This window comes from Schistocerca piceifrons, chromosome 3 (genome assembly GCF_021461385.2).
Source record: "Schistocerca piceifrons isolate TAMUIC-IGC-003096 chromosome 3, iqSchPice1.1, whole genome shotgun sequence".
NCBI lineage: Eukaryota > Metazoa > Arthropoda > Insecta > Orthoptera > Acrididae > Schistocerca > Schistocerca piceifrons.
The window spans coordinates 682,192,017-682,218,470 of NC_060140.1; the positions used below are offsets into that span (position 1 = coordinate 682,192,017).

Genomic DNA, 26,454 nt, shown 5'->3' on the forward strand with positions numbered 1-26,454 from the left:
GAGAAACCTACAGTTAATTGTCTTACTGGCATGGACATGTTTAGAACATACAAAACACAGATTGACATAGGTAATGGAAAATGCCACTTCTATACAAAGTATCAGATTTTTTCCATTGATTTAGTCAAAACACCTGATGAAAGTAATAAAAACAAACCAGAGTCAAATGTAATACTTTAATATTTCTTTCCAACTGTGTATTTCACAAACAGATATGATACCGAACAAGAAGCAAGGAGCAGAAACTAAGTGAATCACAGATACTAAATGATATGCAATGACAAGAACTTTCTAACTTGTTATTTAAGTACGCAAATGTTTTCAGTGAGGAGCCAGGAGTAATAAAAGACTATGAATATAAATTTGAAGTTTATCCACATGAAATATTTTGTGTAATGTCACATCCTATTATTCCATGGGCAAAACAAGAGGCAGTACAGGAAGAGATCAATCACGATTAAACGGGGAATTATACAAGTTCATTTTCACACTTTGTAGTCCTATATTACCAGTAAGTAAACCAATAGATCAGTAAGATTAGTTCTCGATACTAGATGTATCAATAAGATTTTAGCACCAGTATGCACAAGACCAGACAACTCGGATGAACAGGTTTTAAAGTTTAACAACACTAAATACTTCAGTATACTCGATCTCAAGGCATCCTATTGATAAATAAAGCTCCATGAAGAAAGTCGAAAATATACAGCATTTGTTTGTTGTGGCAGATGTTACAAATTCCTTGTTCTAGCTTTTGGATTGAACATTAGCGCAGGCGTATTTATATCTGTATTGGATAAGGTCTTAGGACCAGAATTGCTTAACAAAGTCACTGTTTACGTAGATGACATGCTAATAGCCACACCCACCTGGTTAGAGCATATCAGGCTCATTGAACAGATACTTCAACGATTTGCAGAATATGTAGTAGCAGCCAATTTAAAAAAGTCTTGTTTTTGGTGAGGAGCAAGCTAGATTTTTAGGATATGTTGTGTCAGAGCAAGGTATATTACCTGATCCGAAAAAAAAACTTGATGCCATACACAATTGTCCAGCTCCAAAGAATAAAAAACAACTAAAAACTTATTTAGGACTAGCATCCTTTTTTTGTAAATTCATACCACACCAATTGATGAACAGTGATGCATTACTCAACTTGCTAAGAAAAAATAGGCCTTGGTTATGGGATGATAAGTGTTAGGAGGGCTTTAATAACATTAAAAAGGCATTAATCAATGCAAACATTCTTAGCTACCCTGACATGTCCAAGGATTTTTGTCTATGCACGGATGCCTCATCTCAAAGGCTTGGGACATGTTTATTCCAGATGTGAAAGGAAGAAGGTAAGGAAGTACCCAAGGTCATCAGTTTTACTAGTCCCACGTTATTAGAGTCAGAAAGGTCCTACTCTGTGTCAGAACTGGAAAGTTTAGCAGTAATACGGGCATTTAAAAAGTATAAATATTTTTTGTGGAGCAAAAACACAAAGGTTTACTGTGACCACCAATCTCTGTCATTTCTTTTAACATGTAAACTATTGCACCGTAGATTAGCTAGGTGGTTTCTACATTTGCAAGAAGTCAATTTTGAGATCATTTATATTAAAGGAAGTCAGAATGTGATTGCAGATGCCTTGTCTAGGCTGCCACTAGGTTCAGAGGAATTTAGTGAATTAACAGAGCAAGATGCAGAAATCAGAACATTATTAATGCAAGGTACAACACAACAGTCTGATTACCATAAGTTTTGCAAGCAAATGAAAATTATACAAATGCAATCTCGGAGATGGAGTAAAGTCATGCAAAACCTTAAGCAATATGAAGGTGGAAATGTAAGTAAATGGTATCAGGAGCACAAGTGTGCTTTGTTTTATAGGAAACTTGAAAAATCTGACCAATGGTGTGTGTGTATTCCTGAAGATTATATTGACAAATTTATAAGAAGCACACATAAAGTTGGGGACACTATGGAGTAGGTAAATGTACTGAAAAAACTGCAACACTTCATTATTTTCAAAATTTGAGAAGACAAGTCCTACAGGTATTGAGAAAGTGTGCAATATGTCAAAAATCAAAACAGTCCAATGTGTCAAAATATACTGAGCTACACCCAATACTCACAAAAAAAACCTCTAGATACAGTATCCCTGTACATAGCTGGTCCATATTCAAGAAATAAGGGAGCTGTAAGATATGTAGTGGCACCAAATGATATTTTTTCGAAACGTATCAAAATTATGCCATTAAAAACGAACAGCCGCAAATATCAGAAAAGAACTGAGTAAGACTATTTCAGAAGAATAGGTAAACCAAAGGTACTACTAACTGATAATGCTCCATATTTCGTTGGGCAAAAGTGGAACAATTTATGACCTCACAGGGCATAAAACATGTATTAGTAAGCTTTTTTCACCCAGAAGCAAGCCCAGTAGAATGAGTCTTTAAAGAATTTAACTGGTTTATTAGGACATACACCCCTCCCAGACACACCCAATGCGTAGTATACATAACTCCTTTTGTGCAAATTGTCAACAACCTTCCACGTTCTCCAATAGGTTTCACACTTCACAAATTGATATTCTGGACAAAACAAACGAATGAGTGGGAGTCACCCATACCAAAAGTACCCACTACAGAAATGACACTATAAGACAAAATCAAACAAGCCACGATTACACTCGAATACACAGCTGAGTATAAAACGAAAATTTATAAGCAACTGAAAAGTGTTACAAAATTTTTTGAAGGGCAACAAGTCCTCTTACAGACACATCTTAAATTGACAAAAATTGGCAAACTGAATAAGAAGTGGCAATTACTCTATTCAGGACCATATATAATTTCCAAAATACCTTACCCTGGAATGTACAGAATAGTCAATGAGAAAACAAGGAGAGACAAGGGTCTCCATCCTCACAAAGATATACAAGCTTTTATAGAATGATGAAGCATGGTAACATTTTTCTTTCTATCACAAGATAATTGTACATAATGTGCATAACTCTAAGTGTAATTTTTTTCTGGAGAGTATTTTAGAATAAAGTAATGGGTATTGGCATAAGTAAATCTTTTGATTTGTACGCATAAGCATAAAATCAACAGGAATGAGAAGTAATACACCGCTTCACATGAAGCTAAAGTAAAAACAGAATTAGCTTCTGGCTCAGCTGTGTGTGCTCAACAATACATGCTGACGTCAGTAGTAGGACAGGAGGCATTGACCTGTGCGCACGTGCGGCAGACTGGCAAAGGCACAAAGACACAACCAAACAGGAATGCAATAGGTACAAGTGTCTAACTTAAATACAAAGTAAACAGAAATACTAAGCAATTACATCTACTGTCTAAGAACTACGGAACATATTGATAAATACTAAGCTATATATAACATATTTACAAGCATAAGGAAGCATTATGAAAAAATATACAAAATGTGTAAGCTAAGAAGAAATGATATAATACCGTATAGCAGGGTAAATGATCATAAAGGGTAACAGAGTAAACGAATGTCTATGAATTTAAAAGAAGTATGGAAATATCTGGGACAGATGTAATGACCAAATGTATCAGTGGCCACTGAGCCACACAATTAGTTTTAAGTTTTTTTTTCAGTCACCAGTGCATCGTCGCAGTGCAGAAGAGAATTACATCTGGAGTAGCAGGTACCAAATGAAGAAATGGGCCACACCTCGAGTAAACAATTTAGTTATAAGGATATTTATACAAAGGTCATATGGCAAATTCATTTCTCTCCGGATGGTCAAACATTAATTCCACTGGTGTAAAACCTGTGACATCATGAGGTAAGTTGTTATATATTTGCTCAAAGATGTTGAGGTACTCACTCCATTTCGTATGCTTAGTTGGAGCATACGTCCTCATGAATCTATTGTATTCCTGAAAAATTCTTTCCACCGGGCTTGCTTGTGGGTTAAAGCGGGATATCAATATGTGCTTGATCCCCTGATCCCTTAAGAATTCTTTCCACTTCATACTCTTAAAATACGAAGCATTATCTGACAAAATAGTAATAGGGTTGCCCACTTGCGGAACAAATTCCATTGCTATCTGCTTAATAATAGGGATAGACGTGGCACGTTTTATCGCATATAACTTCACATACTTCGTGAACAAGTCATATATCGCCAAGACATACTTTACACCTCTGCGAGCAGTGGGTAAAGGTCCCGCGATATTGATTGATACCAGGCTTAGTGGTCTATTCGGTACAATTGGGTGCAATTCCCCTCTTGTACCTATATTAGTGGCTTTAACCTTTTGACAGGTGGTACAGCTGCGTATTAACCTCTGTACAGGTTTCTGTAGGTTTGGATAATAGCAATAGGTATCGATCTTTCTTGTACACTTCTTTATTCCAAAATGTCCCCAACAATGGTGTGTATACCAGATTAGATTTCTAAACCCCCTCCTGGAATGAAAACAAGCCATTGTTCACAATTAGATTTCTTTCTGTAGAACAAAACATTGTCCTTGATTTTATAGTGCCTCTGTAATTCACTATCCTCCCCACTGTTAATTATTTCTCGCACAGTTCGCCACAGCGGATCTGCCTCTTGCAAATTCGCTATGTTCTTAAACATAGACAAATATTTCTGCTGTCAAGCTCCATCCTGCAACAGCAGTACTTTATACTCAGATGATTGGTCTACTAATGCAGCGAATACACCTAAGCCCTATGGTAAACGCGATAATGCATCCGCCACCACATTTTGATTTCCCTTCAAATAAATACTCCTGTAAGGCTAAAATCCACTGAGCTAATCAAGCATGTAGCAACTTACATGATGGTGATCACAAAACACTAATATCTTCTTTCCGTATACATAGTAGTGATACTTACAGAAAGCCCAGACCACAGCTAGAGCTTCTAGCTACATGGTGGAGTAGGCTCGTTCACAAGGTGACAAAACACAACTAGCGAAACCAATAATCTTTATCTCGGTAGTCCCTGAGGTGTCATCCACGTGGAATAAGCATGCCCCCCAGGCCTGTAGTGGAAGCATCCGACGCAATGCAAAAATCCCTCGACATATCAGGATGGTGAAGTACTATAGAAATTAACAAGGCCTTTCTAATTTGATCAAAGTCGTGCTTGCACTGATCAGTAAACATCCACTGACTATTCTTTTTAAATAGTGACAATAATGCTCTACTGTTCATCAACTGCACTGGTATGAACCGTCTGAAAAAGGAAGCTAACCCCAGATATGCCTTTAGTTGTTTACGATTAATACAGTGTGGCTTATTCTTTATGGCTTCTAGTTTTCCTAGTTCTGGAGAAATACCCTTGGGTGATATTGTGTGTCCCAGGTACTTCAACTAGTGCCGTCCAAATTTTGATTTCTTTAAATTAACTGTAACACCAGCCTGTGAGAATTTACCTAACACTCGCTTTATGAGTACCACGTGCTCCTCCCACGTATTTGTGGTGATCAATAAATCTTCCACATAGAGTGTTACGAGGTCCAATAATTCTGGTCCTGGCACAGTGTCTAATGCAGAGATAAATACACCCGCATTGACATTCAAACCAAATGGAAGCATGCGAAATTGGTACTTCCCCCCACCAAAAATTAAGACAGTATATTTCCTGCATTGTTCTGTTAAAGGGACTTGCCAATATGATATTTTCAAATCGATACTTGAGAGAAACTTTACTCCATGAAACTTCTGTATTTGTTCATCCAGGTTTCCCATACACTTTTCCCACAGCTAGTAAGGCACTACTACAGGGAGAAAGGGACAGTTCAATGATTCCCCAATCCAAAATTTTTTTTTATTTCCTTCCTTACAGCTTCACGTTTACTCCACGGCATGGAATACGAAGCATGACTAAACGTCTGATGCGGATATACTTGCATATCATATATGTAGCCTTGAATTATTCCATGTTTTTCCGAAAATGTGCCAGCGTAATCACCCAATAATTTATTGGACCATCCACCATACAGCCCGGACCTTGCGCCCACTGACTTCCATGTCTTCAGTTACCTTAAGTCACATCTTGGTGGAAACGGGGTTGATTATGTCGAAAAATAACAAATAATCCATTTAATAAGATGTAACTGACGTTTTCTAAATAAATGTTCTATTTAAGGACTGCGAGCCATTGTATCACCACTTTTCGAAATGCCCTCGTATATGAAATCACTTATTTTGTGCAGGTATATTAGACACAATTGGAATTATGAAACTTTCTATAAATTACCTCTTTAGGATATTGAAAAAGGAATGAAAAACAAGGGGTTGTTTTATTTCAACTAGTGAATAAAGAAACAATATGATAGTACACAAATGATTAGTCAGTACACATCATTTCCTTGAAATAAGAGTTCCTTGGCAACTAGTCCATGATGGTACGAGTCATACATCCTTGAACCAGTAGATGAGTATTTCCTTCGTTCCCTCCGAAGCAAAGGAAGCAGCGCCCAGCGTAGTTAGGCCAGCAATACGTAATGTTTTACTCCTATTTTAAATGTTTTCTCCCTTCTCTACCTAAGGAAGAAATGAGCTCCCATAAGTGATAAAAGCCTATCTATAAATAAATGAAGTATAAATGTATCATATGCTTGTTTTCTACCACAATAATGTGTTATGTAATTAATTTGTATCTGTGATGTGAACAAAGTTAAGTTAAAACTAACAAACAAACTGTAGTAACAGAAACCAGTTAATGTAAACTTTATGACATTTTAAAACTTAAGAAATTTATGTTCATAGTATAAGCGATGGATAGAATGTCAGACATAGGTATAACTATCCTGTTATATATTGTTGTAACTCAATAATTGTATGAATTTTCATTGGAAACCAAACTCCATGTATATGAGTGAACTTTAAAGACAAGCAATTTATACAATGTTTTGGACGACAACATGACTCTTTCCACAAAGTGGACGGTGAAGTGTGGTGACACTAACACACGTGTGCTAGGAAGTAATCTGTGAGTATTGTCTCACACCACACCTGATACATTAATAAGGGAACTATAGTTGTTCGAGCCAGTACTTACCTCGTCGACAGATGCTGTTGTCCAGGGTTCTCTCTGCTGAAAATGCAAGTACGATGGGTAATAATGATGTCTGGTCTGTAAGAATGGAGATCTGCCACAGCGTCAGATTTTGAACAACAAGCACACTCACCACATCCAGAATGAAGACAAATGCCATGCAATTCTTTAATATGTAATACTCAGGTGAAAGTGTGTCTCTCAATGTGAAATTAACACTATGAAATAAGTGCACACACATACACTGGTAGCAACTAACATGTTGACCATTAGCGGCTCGTGCTTAGCTGCCAAACCTACTAGCGCACGGCCGCAAAACCAGGCAGTAAGGCCGCTGCAAACTGAACATTACTGTCAGCACGCTAAATTCAAATATGTAATTAACTATCGTATTATGTATATAATTTTTTAATTTCTTGTAGAACTCTAACATACATAGGATAAGCTGACATATCCATTCAATTAAATAAAAGAGAAGTTTACAAATACAGGGCATCGACCCATGTCTACAAACGTAAATATAAGTTATGTACGTGCAAAAACACTGCACGTCTCCATACTATGTCAATGTACAGTGTGGGGGCAATTGTGTAGGTACATGGTGAAAGACCCCCCTGATATGGTAAAGTTAAAATTTATTAAAAAATGAAGCAGTGATAATGACAGAATCGAAAACCAGCCAAAAGTGTCAGCAAAGACATTAATTATGAATGCACAGTATGGCGCAGATAAATGAACAAACACCATCATTCACTTCTTTGTGCATGATTCTGTCTCACTCTCTCATATGTGGAAGCATGGTTAAGATTTTTTTTTCGGAGTACGACGTGCTATGAGTGTTTTGTATTATATGTGATTCTGAATAAGAGAAGATTTAATAACCGTATTAAGTATTTTTACTGAAGTGAAGTAGAGCCAAGTTGGGAGGAATTTCCTTCACATTTTATATCACCTTGAGAGGCACCGGTGTTCCCTGGAGTTGGCTGCCTGCATCTACAATTGAAATGTAGGAAAGGAAGTCCACGGTCATATTTTTGCAAGATTAACAAGAAGGAGAAGCTTTCAGAAGACAACAAATATAATTAGAATATATATAGTGATGGACACAAGAAAAAGAGAAAAGACGCAAGGTAAAGAGAATGAACAATAGCACAATTTCGTACACACAAAACATTTAATAATAATGCAACTGTACTATCCTTTAATTTTTCCATTTTAATTATATATATCCATTTTTTATTATTATAATACAGCTAATATCTTCTGTTTAGTCCCGCTTCGGTCAAAAACAGGTTTCAATCAACAAATTTAAACATTGGGTGCTGCTACTTTCAAACTGTACAAGTAGTTTGTCCAGTATTTCTTCAGCATTACTGCACGCCATCACGAGTCGAGCAACTGGTCTGCTTAGCACACTTTGTATCAAACTTGTTGCTTTCTCACCATCCTTTTGCCATTCTGCATACACTGCCTGTTGTTCAGTTGTCAGTTCTTGTGACAACAGCACACATTCACACCTACTGTTAATAATGTTCTCACGTTCATATCAATGAAGCACTGTAGAGACATGCCATTTCCATTTTCCCCAGCTGCCAGGCCTTTCAAGTATATTAGTATTCACTTCATAATTGCAATTAGTAGCCACGTTCTTAAGGATGGTTCCCCTTATTGTACAACTTGTTTCAACAAAAAATTTCCTCTAGCAGCACTAACTGGATTGGGTCAATCTTCTTCTACAACTATGATTTGTTCATTTTGACATGGGATGGCCCCATAACATGTTGTAAATTATTAAGTTCAACCAACATGGTTTCAGTTACAAAAGGTTTATTAACAGTGTACAAGACGAAACTATTCAATAACAGAAGTAATTACAAAGAGTTTTTACAACAAAAATCAAAAATATTTCAAACGTACCATGGAACAGTACTTTACAATGAACCTTCATGCATTTTCCCTTTTATTGTATCAGTTATTACTTAATTAATGATCTAGTCATACATCCAACACAACACTTGATCAGAAAATTACAGTGTCACAACTATGGGGTCACTGAAGGTGACTGCAGTCTGAAACAGAGAACAGTCAACACGAAGTGTTCTGAATGACATTGACATAACAATCAGTACTTGGGGGTCTGTGGCCAACTTATCAAGCTGTTACTATAGATACTCGATTGGGGACTCATAACATACTAATTTCTGTAGGTTACCAATTAATAATAAGATTTCTACATTTGCAGCCTCAGGTGCTACTCTCAATGGTAGTATTGGCTCTTGTATCTATGTGAAATGTGGACAATAAGCAGTTAAGACAAGGTGAGGATAGAAACTTTAGAAGTACACCACTACAGAAGAACCTTGAAGATTAGATGGGTAAGATTGTTTAACTAATGAGGTGGTACTGAATCGAACTGAGGAGAAAAGAAACTTATGGCACAACCGAATCAGTTGATAGGACACTTCTGGAGGCATCAAGGAATAATCAGTTTGTTAATGGATGGAAGTGTGGATTGGAAGGTGGGGGGATGAAGGGACTGTAGAGGGAGACCTAGGCATGAACTCATTATGCTGGTTGAAATGGGTAAAGGCTGCAGTGGTTGTTGAGAGCTGAGGTGGCTAGCACAGGATAAACTAGTGAGAAGAGCTGCATTACACAGTCTTTGGTCTGAAGGTAACAACAACAACAGCAACAACAGGGAAGGAAGGGAGAAGGGAAGAAAGATTAGGTTTTATGCTTTATCAGTGATGAGTTCATTACAGAAAGAGTGTAAGTTCAAGTTCAAGGAGTATGTATGGAATCTTTTTTATGAACTATGAAATACTGATTAAAGCCATAGAAATTGCATAAAGGTAGGGAAATTAAGCAGACTGGACCTTTACAAGGTCTATTCAAAAAATTCCAGAACATTTGTAATTTCACGCCAATGGTGTGTTGGAGCGAAACCTGGTTGGCATCCCTGCACACGCCTTTGTTTAATGCATAACTGCAGAAGTTTCATCGTTGTATGTCTGTTAGTCATTTCTCAGAGCTGTGTTGAGTTGAACATTGTTTTGCAGAGTTCGTAAATTTCAAGAGGGCAGTGTTAGAGAAGTAATGTGTGTGTATTAAATTTTGCGTGGAACTCAAGAAAACCTTTACAGAGAGACACCAAATGATGCGGGTTGCCTACTGTGATGAGTGCTTAAGCTATACTTGGTGTTACAAATGGTTCACACGGTTTAAAAATGACCAGATGAAAGTTAAATATCGACTGTCATTCAGGACACCCTTCAACATCAACTGGTGATGCTCATGTCAGGAATGTCAACGAAATTGTGCCTGCCAATAGAAGACTGACTGTCCGAGAGATTGCAAAAGAATGTAACATTTTGGTTGGATCCTGTCACGAAATCCTGACACAGATTCTTGGAATGCATTGTGTTGCTGCCAAGTTCATCCCACAGCTCTGAGTCATAAGACCAGAAAGACCTTTAGACCTTTGCCTCACAATCTGTGAACAGCTTTTGGATTGTGCAAATGAGAACGTTGTGTTCCTTAAGAGAACCATAACTGGTGATGAAATGTGGGTCTATGGTTATTAGTTGAGACCAAGGTTCAGTCTTCACAATGGATCAGAAAAGGTTCTCCAAGAACAAAAAAGGCTTGTCAAATGTCAAAGCCATGCTGATAGTTTTCTTTGATGTTGAAGGATTAATTTATCATGAATTCGCGCCTTAGGGACCAACTGTTAATCAATGGTACTATCAGGACATCTTGCGAGGCCTGCGAGAAAATGAGAGAAGGAAATGTCCTGAAATGTGGCAAGACAATTCATGGCTCTTGTGTCACTATAGTACACCTGCACTTTCATTCCTGTTGGTGGGTGGCTATCGCTAAAAAACAAAATCAATGAGCTGCCACATCCTCCGTACTCTCCACACCTGACCCCTGTGGACTTTGTTTTAGTTCCAAAGTTGAAAACCCCGTTGAAAGGATAAAGATTGCAATGATAGACGAGATAAAAGAAAATTTGCAGACAGCACTTTGCACAATCCAGCAAGAGGCATATCAAGACTGATTCCAGAACTGAAAACAGCATTGTGACTGGTGTATCAATTGTGAAGGAGAGTGTTTTGAATGAGACCATGCACAATAAGTAAAAGGTAAGTGTAGAAAGATTTTGTGGCCATATTTCAAGATTTTTTTGAACAGACCTGCTATATGTTGAAACAACCATAAGTTGTTGAGTTTTTCTAAAGTAGCATTAGGTAACAACTGATTGAAGTAAGTGCAGGAAATACAATAAAAAATGAACAGGAAGCTTTGAGAGATGAATAGTGAAGGTAGCAGAGGAACAACAAGGCAAAAGGCGAGGCCCAGTAAGAATCCTTGGCTAACACATGACATACTAAATATAACTGATGAAAGGAGAAAATATAAAAATGCAACAAACAACACAGGCAAAAGGGAATATACACCTAAAAATGTGAGTGCCTGACACTGCACAACTACAAAGCACAAATGTGTAGAGGAGAGATGCAAAGCTGTTGAAACACGCAGAACTGTAGGTATGGTAAATGCCACATACAGGAAGATTACAAAAGCTTAGGAGAGAAGATAAGCAGCTGCAAGAACACCGAGAATTAAGCGGCAGTTACCACCAAGAAAAAAGGGATGGCTGAAAAATGGAAGGAATATACAGAAGGGCACAATTAAGAAAGAAACTTGAAGACAATAGTATGGAAAGGAAAGAGGAAGTGTACGAAGATGAAATGGGAGACACAAATGCGGGAAGTATTCATCACACTACTCAAAGACTTGAAACTATGTACATGGAGTACACAATATCCTCTTGGTATTATTAAGGTCATTGGGAGGACCAACCACTACAAAACTGTTCCATGTGGTATAAGAATATATGAGACAGATGAATACCTTCAGACTTCAAGAAAAATGTGATAACATCAGCAGTTTGTCATCAAAGAATTTAATTAATTATTCAAGTTTGCTGGACTCATGACTAAGTTCCAAGAGCTCAGAATTTTTTGTTTACTTTTACTGAGAGGTTCCTCTCTCTCTCTCTCTCTCTCTCTCTCTCTCTCTCTCTCTCTCTCTCTCTCTCTCTCTCCTCTGAATGAGATGGAGAAGATATTGACTGGTTCTATTTACCTGGTTGTGGAGTTACACTCATTTTTCATACTTACATGTATGCATATGCACCTTCACCACAACATGTCTGTCCACAAAGGAGTTTGGTAGTTCAGCGGTTTTTTTTTTTTTTTTTTTTTTTTTTAACTGTGCTATCAGTATGGATAAATAAAACAAAGGAGTAATTAGTACTTCAAATCATGTCTGCCCACAGAGGAGTTTGGTAGTTCGGCGTTTCCCCCCCCCCCCCCCCCCCCCCAGTGCTATCGTTATGGATAAATAAAACACAGAAGTAATTAGTATTTCAAATCTGTCAACATCCTGGGATGGGAATTATGAATCAATAAGACAACTACAGTGCAGTAAGAAGAGAGAATTTCATAATTAATTTTTATTTAAAATGTTATATTTATTAAATGTAAAATACCATTATCTTCCCAAAACTAAAAAAAGCATTTGTAAAATTATTAGCAAATATTATTTTATACCTTGGGCCACAGAGAGGAATAAACTAATCAGACAAGCCATCACTGCACAGCACATAAAATACTATGGCCCAGCTATTTATGTTAATTATATCAGTAAAAAGATTCAGATGAACTATCATCACTGTCAACATTCATTGCTTTGGTTATTATATGTTTTGGGATGGTTTCTCCCCTTCAGAAGTGCTGCATATATGTCATTTACAGCCTGATTTTCTGTTGTGGTATGAATAAAAGATAATTTTGTTTTCTTTGCATCTTTCTTTTCGTCAGCTCTGTCTTTTTTTGTCTTCTGTTGATGAACGTATCGCAGAACTTCACCACTGAAAAGTAAGAAAATGAATATAACAATAGCTATGTGCCTAACAACAACTTTTGTAACATAATAATATGTAACGCCTCATGTTTGTTTTATGCAGCATTTCAAAGATAAAGCTAAAAAAATTAAAGTTCCCCTAACATACAATACTATATGTGAAGATATAGCAACAATTTTTTTTGAGATTCTTATGTGACCGTACCTCCCCCAACAGCAGATGAAACATTCAGTAGCACACAAAAATCACAAAACACACTGTGAATGTGAGGGAACCCAGACAGCTATTTTAATTACAATAAGTAGTTGACAGCTTTTGTACTTTTTCTCAATAGACTATTCTAAAATAACTATAGAATTAAAATTTCCATGTCAGCTTGGCTCATATATGAATGTTGTTGTTGTTGTGGTCTTCAGTTCTGAGACTGGTTTGATGCAGCTCTCCATGCTACTCTATCCTGTGCAAGCTTTTTTCATCTCCCAGTACCTACTGCAACCTACATCCTTCTGAATCTGCTTAGTGTATTCATCTCTTGGTCTCCCTCTACGATTTTTACCCTCCACGCTGCCCTCCAATACTAAATTGGTGATCCCTTGATGCCTCAGAACATGTCCTACCAACCGATCCCTTCTTCTGGTCAAGTTGTGCCACAAACTTCTCTTCTCCCCAATCCTATTCAATACTTCCTCATTAGTTATGTGATCTACCCATCTAATCTTCAGCATTCTTCTGTAGCACCACATTTCGAAAGCTTCTATTCTCTTCTTGTCCAAACTATTTATCGTCCATGTTTCACTTCCATACATGGCTACACTCCATACGAATACTTTCAGAAATGACTTCCGGACACTTAAATCAATACTGGATGTTAACAAATTTCTCTTCTTCAGAAACGCTTTCCTTGCCATTGCCAGCCTACATTTTATATCCTCTCTACTTCGACCATCATCAGTTATTTTGCTCCCCCAAATAGCAAAACTCCTTTACTACTTTAAGTGCCTCATTTCCCTAATCTAATTCCCCTCAGCATCACCCGACTTAATTAGACTACATTCCATTATCCTTGTTTTGCTTTTGTTGATGTTCATCTTATATCCTCCTTTCAAGACACTGTCCATTCCATTCAACTGCTCTTCCAAGTCCTTTGCTGTCTCTGACAGAATTACAATGTCATCGGCGAACCTCAAAGTTTTTATTTCTTCTCCATGAATTTTAATACCTACTCCGAATTTTTCTTTTGTTTCCTTTACTGCTTGCTCAATATACAGATTGAACAACATCGGGGAGAGGCTACAACCCTGTCTTACTCCCTTCCCAACCACTGCTTCCCTTTCATGTCCCTCGACTCTTATAACTGCCATCTGGTTTCTGTACAAAATTGTAAATAGCCTTTCGCTCCCTGTATTTTACCCCTGCCACCTTTAGAATTTGAAAGAGAGTATTCCAGTCAACATTGTCAAAAGCTTTCTCTTAAGTCTACAAATGCTAGAAAACGTAGGTTTGCCTTTCCTTAATCTTTCTTCTAAGATAAGTCGTAAGGTCAGTATTGCCTCACGTGTTCCAGTGTTTCTACGGAATCCAAACTGATCTTCCCCGAGGTTGGCTTCTACTAGTTTTTCCATTTTGTCTGTAAAGAATTCGTGTTAGTATTTTGCAGCTGTGACTTATTAAGCTGATAGTTCGGTAATTTTCACATCTGTCAACACCTGCTTTCTTTGGGATTGGAATTATTATATTCTTCTTGAAGTCTGAGGGTATTTCGCCTGTTTCATACATCTTGCTCACCAGATGGTAGAGTTTTGTCAGGACTGGCTCTCCCACGGCCGTCAGTAGTTCCAATGGAATATTGTCTACTCCGGGAGCCTTGTTTCGACTCAGGTCTTTCAGTGCTCTGTCAAACTCTTCACGCAGTATCATATCTCCCATTTCATCTTCATCTACATCCTCTTCCATTTCCATAATATTTTCCTCAAGTACATCGCCCTTGTATAGACCCCTCTATATACTCCTTCCACCTTTCTGCTTTCCCTTCTTTGCTTAGAACTGGGTTTCCATCTGAGCTCTTGATATTCATACAAGTCGTTCTCTTATCTCCAAAGGTCTCTTTAATTTTCCTGTAGGCGGTATCTATCTTACCCCTAGTGAGTACATCCTTACATTTGTCCTCTAGCCATCCCTGCTTAGCCATTTTGCACTTCCTGTCGATCGCATTTTTGAGACGTTTGTATTCCTTTTTGCCTGTTTCACTTACTGCATTTTTATATTTTCTCCTTTCATCAATTAAATTCAATATTTCTTCTGTTACCCAAGGATTTCTACTAGCCCTCGTCTTTTTACCTACTTGATCCTCTGCTGCCTTCACTACTTCATCCCTCAAAGCTACCCATTCTTCTTCTACTGTATTTATTTCCCCCATTCCTGTCAGTTGCTCCCTTATGCTCTCCCTGAATCTCTGTACAACCTCTGGTTCTTTTAGTTTATCCAGGTCCCATCTCCTTAAATTCCCACCTTTTTGCAGTTTCTTCAGTTTTAATCTACAGGTCATAACCAATAGATTGTGGTCAGAGTCCACATCTGCCCCTGGAAATGTCTTACAATTTAAAACCTGGTTCCTAAATCTCTGTCTTACCATTATATAATCTATCTGATACCTTTTAGTATCGCCAGGGTTCTTCCATGTATACAACCTTCTTTCATGATTCTTAAACCAAGTGTTAGTTATGATTATGTTGTGCTCTGTGCAAAATTCGACCAGGCGGCTTCCTCTTTCATTTCTGTCCCCCAATCCATATTCACCTACTATGTTTCCTTCTCTCCCTTTTCCTACACTCGAATTCCAGTCACCCATGACTATTAAATTTTCGTCTCCCTTCACAATCTGAATAATTTCTTTTATTTCATCATACATTTCTTCAATTTCTTCGTCATCTGCAGAGCTAGTTGGCATATAAACTTGTACTACTGTAGTAGGCGTGGGCTTCTATCTATCTTGGCCACAATAATGCGTTCACTATGCTGTTTGTAGTAGCTTACCCGCATTCCTATTTTCCTATTCATTATTAAACCTACTCCTGCATTACCCCTATTTGATTTTGTGTTTATAACCCTGTAGTCACCTGACCAGAAGTCTTGTTCCTCCTGCCACCGAACTTCACTAATTCCCACTATGTCTAACTTCAACCTATCCATTTCCCTTTTTAAATTTTCTAACCTACCTGCCCGATTAAGGGATCTGACATTCCACGCTCCGATCCGTAGAATGCCAGTTTTCTTTCTCCTGATAACGACATCCTCTTGAGTAGTCCCCGCCCAGAGATCCGAATGGGGGACTATTTTACCTCCGGAATATTTTACCCAAGAGGACGCCATCATCATGTAATCATACAGTAAAGCTGCATGCCCTCGGGAAAAATTACGGCTGTAGTTTCCCCTTGCTTTCAGCCGTTCGCAGTACCAGCACAGCAAGGCCGTTTTGGTTATTGTTACAAGGCCAGATCAGTCAATCATCCAGACTGTTGCCCTTGCAACTACTGAAAAGGCTGCTGCCCCTCTTCAGGAACCACACGTTTGTCTGGCCTCTCAACAGATACCCCTCCGTTGTGGTTGCACCTACGGTACGGCTATCTGTATCGCTGAGGCACGCAAGCCTCCCCACCAACGGCAAGGTCCATGGTTCATGGGGGGGGGGGGCATATATGAATACGTTACTTAAATCTGTTTTAACCAGTCCTGTTCCGCTAAGCGCATCCTTTGCTATAATATTAGAAATATATACAGCTGTAAATGTAAGGCTGAATCTATACTGGAATGTTGTTATTGTGTAGCATAATACAATATGATGACTATATAACTTATCATTTCACTTCCAAAATATACCTTCTTACCAATCTCACTAAACAATAAAATGTTTGCTAATGGTTGCAGCATATCATTTACTGTGATGTTACAATATCATTTTTACAGAACTATTCAAGGTATGAAATGAACTAAAAGGATCGCAAACAATGTTAGACAAGAAACTAAAAATAGAAGTAGATTGGGCGTTAGTCTATACCTTATCTTCAGTAGGAGAAATTCCAGGTGTTGCAAAAGACATTTAAAACTGAAACAAAATTTTCCATCTCAGCAGTGCTTGGAGTTTTGCCTCCTCAAGTTAAGTAATGGCGATCAATTCGGTCTCCTTGTAATTTTAGTTTCCTCAAATGAATTTTTCTTTTCATACAATGAGCTAAAAGTTTAACAGTGAATGAGGCATCCAAACATAATATTTACACCTTATTTTTATATTTTCTTTAATATTATTTAATTTTTACACTTTATTTATTTCATTTGCCAGTTTATTTTATATTTCTGTATCAGCTTTTACCTTTCATCGCCTTCTTTCATATCTGACAGTGCTTACTGATGTACAGTACTACCTTTGCTCTCCTACAATCAGTCAGCTTTGCCATCCATTCTTCTAATAATCATTGGCTCCTTCTTAGTCTGGGGAGTAGCACTGCCTGAAGTTAAGTATTGACCAACCCATCTGTGTCTTTTAGATTGTAACAAAGTTTAGATTTTATGGTATTACGAATTTTTGAATGGAATTATTATTTTTATAGAGCACTTGTACCATGTGAGATTTTTGAAATACGAAGAAGTTTCATGTCTTCTTACCAAAAGAAATAGGTATGGTGGGAAGGGGTTAGGAGGAGTGTGTGTGTGTGTGTGGGGGGGGGGGGGGGGGGGGGGGGGGGGGGGGGGGGGGGGGGGGGGGGGGGGGGGGGGTTGAAGGAAGAGACAAATACAGTATGAAACCTTGCGCAAGTCAGGGTTAAATATTCTTACGTTAGGTGCAATTTCACTTGAAAAGGTACAAATATTCATTTCATAAGTGGACACCCCACCCCCTTTATCAGAACACAGCCATTTCATATTCTGCAAAAAAAAACATCACAACTGCATGTGCCATGAAAGAAAAAGGGGGGCGCTTAATTAAGGAGCCAGATTTTGGTTCATACATTAAAAAAGATAAATGAAACTTGTTTTATGGCATCAAAGAGCATATTTTGTTGTCAAATTCTATTGGAGACCAAAATATAAAAGTAGCAGTGAACATGAAAGCAATAATACAACTAGGTTCATTGTCTCAAAATAGTAGCTTCAGTCTCTTGTGACAAGAAATGTAAAACTGAAGAGGAATCAGATAAGGAGATTCCATATCATCCAAATTATTTTCTGTGCTTCTAAAGGAATTTTCCACGTCCTAACTTAGGAAAACAAAGAAGGAATTTGTGTTAATGGAATGTTAATGGAACATTTATGAACCACTTCCATTTTGTTGATAACATTGTACTGTTTGCTTGCAGTGAAGATGAACTCCAACTACTAATGGAAAAACTTAATACAGCAAGCTTGAAAATAGGTCCGAATAACAATTACATTAAGAATTGGATAACGCAAAATGAAATTTTATATGTTGACAATGAAGTCATAAAACCAGTTAATAAGGTTTTATATTCAGGACAGTTGAAAACAATGACTGGTCAGACAGCAAAATACAAACAGATGAGTAGAAATGGCTTGGAGTGCTGATGGCAAACTAAATAGTGTTTTCAAAACAAAGATTCCTGTGGATCCGAAGCAGGAAGATTATAGTCACTGTGTATAACCAGTTTTGACTCCTTGTAGTGGGACTGAACTTCTAATGGCAAAACCATTCCAGTACTCAGGCTTCTTCAGTGAGCAATGGAGATATGTTTATTGCAAATTACTAGGAGGCAGTAAAATACACAAATCGTTACAGGAATAGATGGGAGCAGAACACATAATTGTAACTGCAAACAAAATAAAATATGAGGGGGCAGGGATGTAGCCTGGAGAATGGATGACAGACAGATAAAGTTCTCCGCTAAGCTCCAAAAGATAAAAAAGTAGCAATGAGAACTTAAAGGAAAATGTGTAAATGAAAAACAAAAAAAAAAAACAAATGAGCAATATGGATGTGTATAACTGAAGATTAATGCATCATAAAACCTTGAGGAGTCCTCACCCAGCACCAAATGTCATATGGCTGCTGCTGCAGAAAAATTTTGAGCTGTTAACTGCCTTTCTTCTACACAACCAGTTCTCTCAGTGTCATGAAACATGTATCAATAGAAAACACAGTGCTGCCACAGAATGATGCAAGTAAGAAAAGGTAGCTCCAAAGAACAAAGACGGAAAAATAGTTTTAAAAACAGTAGCATAAAACTTAAAAATAGTAGGAATTGTAGAAGCTTAAAAATTTATTGTGCACCATAACAACCAATTCATACTTGTACAGTTCATATTTTCAAGATTATTAATTAGATTTTAATGTGTACTCAAAAATTGAAAAGTACATAGAAAATAAAAATTGCATGCTGTTAGTAAAATGACTTAAACATTACATTGTATTTAGGCTTCTGTACAAAAAAGGAGTCAATAAAATCTGACTTTCATTTATGAACAATCTTGCAAATTTTCTCTTCACTGCTTTCAAGTTCCCTTCCTTTTTGCATAATTTTAATATGCCTTCCATCATTTCTTAAGCTGCCCTGACACCTTCCAAGTTTTTGTTCTTAATTGCATCTCTCAGTCTTGCTCTTTTAAGCAAAGTATCAACAGAATGTTTTGTTTCTTTTCTCTCCCATGACACTGTCTTCATCTGCTCTTCAAGTTTCTTAACTGAAATTTTCAGACTTGAAAGTTTTCCAAACTTTATTTGAGCTTGTTTGGCTGCTTCTTTTTCTTTTCCTCAGCTTTCAACTTCTCTTCCATTTTTCTTTGAGGTAATTTTCATAAATCTTCGATCTCCATAGGCAAGTTTAAGTAAATCTTTCATAGTTGGTACATCTGCTACACTGTCGTAAGCTTTCAACACATCTTGAATTAATAGCTTGTCATTTAATAAACACACTGACACAGATGATTTTTCCTCACAAAAGAACTATCTCAAGATCACTATTCCCATGTGATACAGATAAACACAATTTTACCGAAGTTCCAAGAGATAGATATTTAAAACAGTACACTTCATTTCTGCTATACACAATATCGCTACTAAAAATCAATTCTCACTGGCTGTTTAGTTGCAGAGAATTCTGCCTTTAGTGCATGCCATTAATTTCTTATGACTAGGTCTTTCACATCAGTGAATACTAGTGCTTTAGTAAGGTCATTCATCCTTGAAATCTCTTTTACTTCTGTTGCTTGGAGACACTGAAAATGAGGCAGTAAGTTACCAAATTATGACACTGTTTAACATCATTTCTGCCCATTTTATTGCTCATGAAAACCACACATTGCATGTTGTACCACCACACAGCGAGACCTTCAGAGGTAGTGATCCAGACTGCTGTACACACCGGTACCTCTAATACACAATAGCACGTCCTCTTGCATTGATGCATGCCTGTATTCATCATGGCATACTAGCCACAAGTTCATCAAGGCACTGTTGGTCCAGATTGTCCCACTCCTCAATGGTGATTCGGCGTAGATCCCTCAGAGTGGTTTGTGGGTCACGTCTTATATAAACAGCCCTTTTCAATCTATACCAGGCATGTTCGATAGGGTTTATGTCTGAAGAACGTGCTGGCCACTCTAGTCACAAGATATGATGATGAGGGCGCAAATTGTCATCCACGAAGGCGAATTCCTCGCCAATATGTTGCTGATATGGTTGCACTATCTGTCGGAGGATGGCATTCACGTATCATAAAGCCGTTACAGCCATGATCACCAGCAATGTACGTCGGCCCCACATAATACCACCCCGAAACAGCAGGGAACCTCCACTTTGCTGCACTCGCTGGACCGTGTGTCCAAGGCGTTCAGACTGACCCGGTCACTTCCAAACACATCTCCGACGATTGTCTGGTTGAAGGCATGTGCGACACTCATCGGTGAAGAGAATGTAATGTCAATCCTGAGCGGGTCAATTCGGCAGGTTGTTGGGCCCATCTGTACCATGCTGCATGGTGTTGTAGTTCCAAAGATGGACCTCGCCATGGACGTCGGGAGTGAAGTTGCGCATCATGCAGTCTATTGCGCGTAGTTTGAGTCATAACATGATGTCCTGTGGCTGCACGAAAAGCATTATTCAACACGGTGGAACTGATGTCAGGATTCCTCCAAGCCATAATTCGTATGTAGCGGTGATCCGCTGCAGCAGTAGCCCTTGGGTGGCCTGAGCAAAGCATGTCATTAATAGTTTCTGTCTCTCTGTATCTCTGCCATGTTCTGGGAACCGGGGTGAGGCAAAACTTTTTTTGATATGTGTAATTGTAAGATGCTAAGTACTGATTTTGTATCTTGTGACATACAGGATACCTGTCTTTCTCAATTAAGGATTTTATGTGAACGCAGGTTTGCAAATTCTTCCTCCTATTCTTTCCCTAATATTTCTCAGTTCAGTACAGACAACATGGATAAGTGGCTCTGATGATTCAAACAATTTTATTAATGGACAATATATGTCAGCAGTATCTAGAACAAAATTAAGTTCTGCTTTGATCTCAACAAATTTCACTACACAATACATTTGTAATTCTCTGAATTTAGTAAATTCTTATCACGTAATGGAACAAAGTGAAAAACATAATCTGTAACTGCTGGCCACTGCTCAAGAACACTCCCTGCTCTCAGCCATCTGTTTAACAGTCGCCTGATTCCCCCAAACAGTTGCATTTTCACCACTTCTTTTTAAAAGAGATACAACAGTTGTGTTTGGTAAAAAATAGCATTTTTGTTGCCTGTTATAGCTTTTAAGACATGAAGGTTAGGCTATCCTGAAATTTATTTTTTCACATAACCTGCAAATGATTCAATTTAATAGGTCTATACTTTCCGTTTAAAAATTGCCAGGTTTTCAGTAATTATACACTATCACCATTATTATTAGAATATCCTGCTGCTTTAATGACAGCATGAATTTGGATACAGAATTTAGTATAAGGACTGAGAAAAACTTGCCTCCTTTCCAGATTATTCAATTTAATTAATTACTTATTATTTCAAAACTGCAGTCACCATTTTTAGACATGGGAACAATTTGAAATTTGAAACCCGTCTGCTTGTCCTATACAAAGTTGCTTGGACTGAGCATCATGTTACATGTTATGCAAGAAAACTTTGTTATTAGTTGAATGACATGTCATGAAATTTTGAGAGTTAAATAATGAAGACAGCAATTTAAAACAGAGTTATCTGTCATCTCCATTACTGTAGAGTTTTTTAAGCATAACATAAAGCAGTCAAAATAACTCAGAGAACTGTTGTGTAGGAATCTGTAACACCACATTGTTTTTGTTTGCATTGATGAATGATCTCCACAAGTTGGACAAGAAATAGTAACAACTGTTTGATATTTTGGAGGACTACCTATGGAATACAGTGCAGCCTGACTTAACCTAAGCTTCACTTTGTGTAAAACTAGTCACAGAGTTTCATTTTATTCCTCCAAAGAAACTTTTCCCGACCACTTGGGAAGTTGAAGTATTGGAACAACCATTGACTGTTTTGCAAATACAGATCAGCTGTACGAATTGAAAATTGCCATCCCCTGCTGGGAACAATGGCAAGGAACATGGTCATCTAAACTGGTTTCAAAGGGGGTGAATCCCAGACGCCATGCAAAACTGTGTCAGTCACGGCTAACTACTGTGATATAAGGATGAGAGCTGCAGATCCAAAAGATGAATAGTGTGATGTCACTGGGGAAGATACAGTGGCAGACTAGACACCACTGACATAACATGTGAAGCTGTGCACCTAAAACAGTCATCCACAAATACATAATGTTATTAGCCTCTTTGTGGGTAATTTGTACTGATATTTATTTTTCTACATTTATTTAAGAATAAATTTATGTATTAATAATTGTAGAAGTATTTGAATAACATAATGTAAAACGGGCAAGGAAGACTAATGTAGTTGTATTGACAAGTGATTGCTGTTCCATTTCATGAAATATATTAAAATAAAAATAATTGTAATGAGGAAATGTAATAGTATGTGATAGAATAAGTGTATACAGAACTGTGTAATGTATTTCATTTAAGTATCTGTGAAGTGTGAAAAGTGTTTCTAGACGAATGATGCTCAAGTATATGGATGTTAATTTGACTAGAGCACTGTATCATGTGACAAAACGGAGGACAGAGACGCAGGGGAGAGATCATTGTATTTGGTGTTTTGGGAGGCGTGCGAATAAGGGAGGCTAGAACAGCCTGGAGGTATTTTAATTCTGTGGTAGGATCATGACTATACGAATGTTCAGAAGCTAATCTTCAGTTTATAATTTTGTGAGCTGTGAACATAGTTCAATTTACAGTGACTGTGATGTAATGAACTGTTCACTGCCCGCAACCACTGTGCTAAAACTATTTTAGATTGGCTCTGAGCACTATGGGACACAACTGCTGAGGTCATTAGTCCCCTAGAACTTAGAACTAGTTAAACCTAACTAACCTAAGGACATCACAAACATCCATGCCCCAGGCAGGATTCGAACCTGCAACCGTAGCGGTCTTGCGGTTCCAGACTGCAGCGCCTTTAACCGCACGGCCACTTCGGCCGGCCACTATTTTAGATTCAATTGGACCATTGTGTGTAGGACCATTACTCATAGCAAACCAATTTTCTATGACTAAAGCAACAATAATTCTAATATGTGCTAAATGTGCATTAATATCATCATTTCATGATTCCATTGCTCAGTTTACTCTTATATCTCAGTATTTCACTGACTGACCTCATAGGTCACATCAATAATCATTAATCACTTACGTAAGCGCATAAAGCAATGGTGTGGAACGAACCCCTGTGCAGTTGAGTCATTTAACAGGTTGTACATTCACCCTCTGCTCCATTGCTAGCAGAAGTAGATACCGCTAACCATAGGTATCACTGCAATTGGGTAGGCTTGTCAGGGATTCAACTGTTTCCTTGTAAAATATTAGATTTGAACTAGATGCAAGTATAAAATCTGAAATTGGAGGTTTAAAAACTGAACTTGAAGATACCATAAGTTATGTAGCAGCTGGGCAAGCAGGTATGAATAGGGTGTCCCAAGGCATTTGGTAGCAATATAAAGCCATTCAGTGGTAACAATAGATACCATGCAGTACATTTCTTGGCTATGTGCAAAGATAGCTTTGTAACATGGATGAGTGGGGAGGGAAAAATAAATTTGTAAATGGACAGCTGGAAGGACCAGCTCAGACTTGGGCTAACCAACATGCTGAGGAATTTGTAGACTATAAGAAATCTGAAGCAATGTTCTTGTTGGGGCTAGGCCAAGCAATTAAGGTTGAAAAATGACTTCTTAAATGGGCCAAATTACAGAAGCAGTAGAGAAACTACGAAAGAATTCTGTGTGAGGGAACCCAGTGTGCTAATACATTTAGATAGAGCATTAGGGGTACTACCAAAAATATCAACACTAAAAGAAGGATGCCAGGAAACTTGCAATGGGATCTAATACACAGCCCTAACTGATTCAGTGCAAGAGTTTTTGAATTTTGTTGAGAACATTGACAGGCCACTGTGTTCTAAACCAAAACTGGTAGAACACAAGCAAGGTAGAAATCAGAATAAGGGTAACAATTATGGAAATAATTTCAATGGCAATGTGAACAAGTGGTCAAGTACTAGGAATGGGCATAGCGACAATGACAGGGAATGGAGAAACAGGTAGTAAAGAGAAAAAAGAACCTATTTGGTCTCCGGAATGTGAATGAGTTGAGGCCGTATACTGACAGGTGATATAGTCGTGATAAATGAAGAAATTTATGTTCCAGTATATTAGTTGTATATGTGTAACAGGTTAAGCATACTGAAGATTATTTATATTTGCTTATTGCTGTGTGTATATGAGGCATGTTTTTTAAGTAAGATCCGTTTTGTTGTAGACGCTAGTAGTTCACGCGCATACCGCAACAAGCACATGCGTCATGTACCGGCATGCCTCGGGAACAACTGTGCTCAGTTTCAGCTCTGTAGCTAACCTGTATGGTACGGTACTGTGCTTTCAAAGTGTTTAAGACTGTCAACTCGCCAGCTGTGTGTGAGGTTCGCTCAGTGATATGGTTTTTGTCAGCAAGGAACCTGTCTGCTGTTATGAGTGAAAGCAAAAAGCGTGAGTGGGTATGAGAATTCAAAGGTGGCCATGACAATGTCCATGATGACAACCACTCCATCCGCTCTTCTTTTATTAAAGACCATTTGGTGGCTTCAGTTGAAGCAAAGATTTGTGAGAACATGTGCTTCACAATAACAGGTCTCTCAAACGAATTTCCTGACATGTTGAGATCAGTGCTTTACATTGTTTCTGAACACCTAAAGTTTAGGAAACTGTGCTCCCGTTGGGCCCTGAAACTCCAAATAGAGGACCACAAAACCCAAAGATTTGAGTGTGCGATGCAGTTCTTGACTCGTTATCATGAAGAAGGTGACGGCTTCTTGAGTCAGATCATAACTGGAGATGAAACATGGGTTTCGCATATCACAACCGAATCGAAGCAACAGAGCATGGAATGCACACACACACACACACACACACACACACACACGCCTGTAAAGGTGAAGGCCAAACAGACTCTGTCCCAGTGCAAAATCATGGCGTTGGTGTTTTGGGATATGCATGGTGTTTTGTTGATCAACTTCATGCAACGAGGAACCACTATCAATGCAGAAGCATACTGCCAAACCCTGAGAAAGCTGCGCAGAGAGATTCAAAACAAAAGATGCGGCATGCTGACAAAGGGAATTGTCCTTCTCCATGACAATGTAAGACCTCACACTGCAGGTCAGACCCACAATCTATTGGACAGTTTTGGTTGGGAAATTTTAGACCACCCACCCTACAGTCCTGATCTTGCGCCGAGTGATTACCATCTGTTCCTCCACCTCAAAAAACACCTCAGTGGTAACCGTTACAAAGATGACGACGACGTGAAAACGGCAGCAAACTCTTGGTTATCAGAGCAGGCGGCAAGTTTTTATGAAGATGGTATTTTAAAATTGGTTGAGAGGTATGATATGTGTTTGAACAAACTTGGTAATTATGTTAAAAAATAGAGTGCAGTATGTACTTTCTGAAAATAAATTTATTTTTTTGAAATAACCTTTCGTTGTGTACTTATGTTCAAATGGACCTTACTTAAAACACATGCCTCATACTTGTAAGAAATTTTGTAGGAATTATGATCTGTTGTTGTTGTTGTTGTTGTTGTTGTTGTTGTGGTCTTCAGTCCTGAGACTGGTTTGATGCTGCTCTCCATGCTACTCTATCCTGTGCAAGCTTCTTCATCTCCCAGTACCTACTGCAACCTACATCCTTCATTCATCTCTTGGTCTCCCCCTATGATTTTTACCCTCCACGCTGCCCCCCAATACTAAATTGGTGATCCCTTGATGCCTCAGAACATGTCCTACCAACCGATCCCTTCTTCTGGTCAAGTTGTGCCACAAACTTCTCTTCTCCC

The 26,454-nt window shown here is 38.1% G+C and overlaps 1 protein-coding gene across 5 annotated transcripts in view; it reads right to left on the reverse strand.

The window, feature by feature from the left end:
- Window positions 1-6,438: 6,438 nt before the first annotated feature.
- LOC124787781 overlaps window positions 6,439-26,454 on the reverse strand; it is a 340,611-nt gene continuing 320,595 nt past the window's right edge. For 4 of the 5 annotated variants that reach the window (XM_047254678.1, XM_047254679.1, XM_047254680.1 and 1 more), the window contains one exon: window positions 12,574-12,967. In XM_047254678.1, the coding sequence (XP_047110634.1) occupies window positions 12,772-12,967 (196 nt within the window). In that variant the 3' untranslated portion in view covers window positions 12,574-12,771. Of the gene's footprint in view, window positions 6,516-12,573; window positions 12,968-26,454 lie in introns of those variants that run through there. The other variant, XR_007016010.1, reaches the window with a different exon arrangement.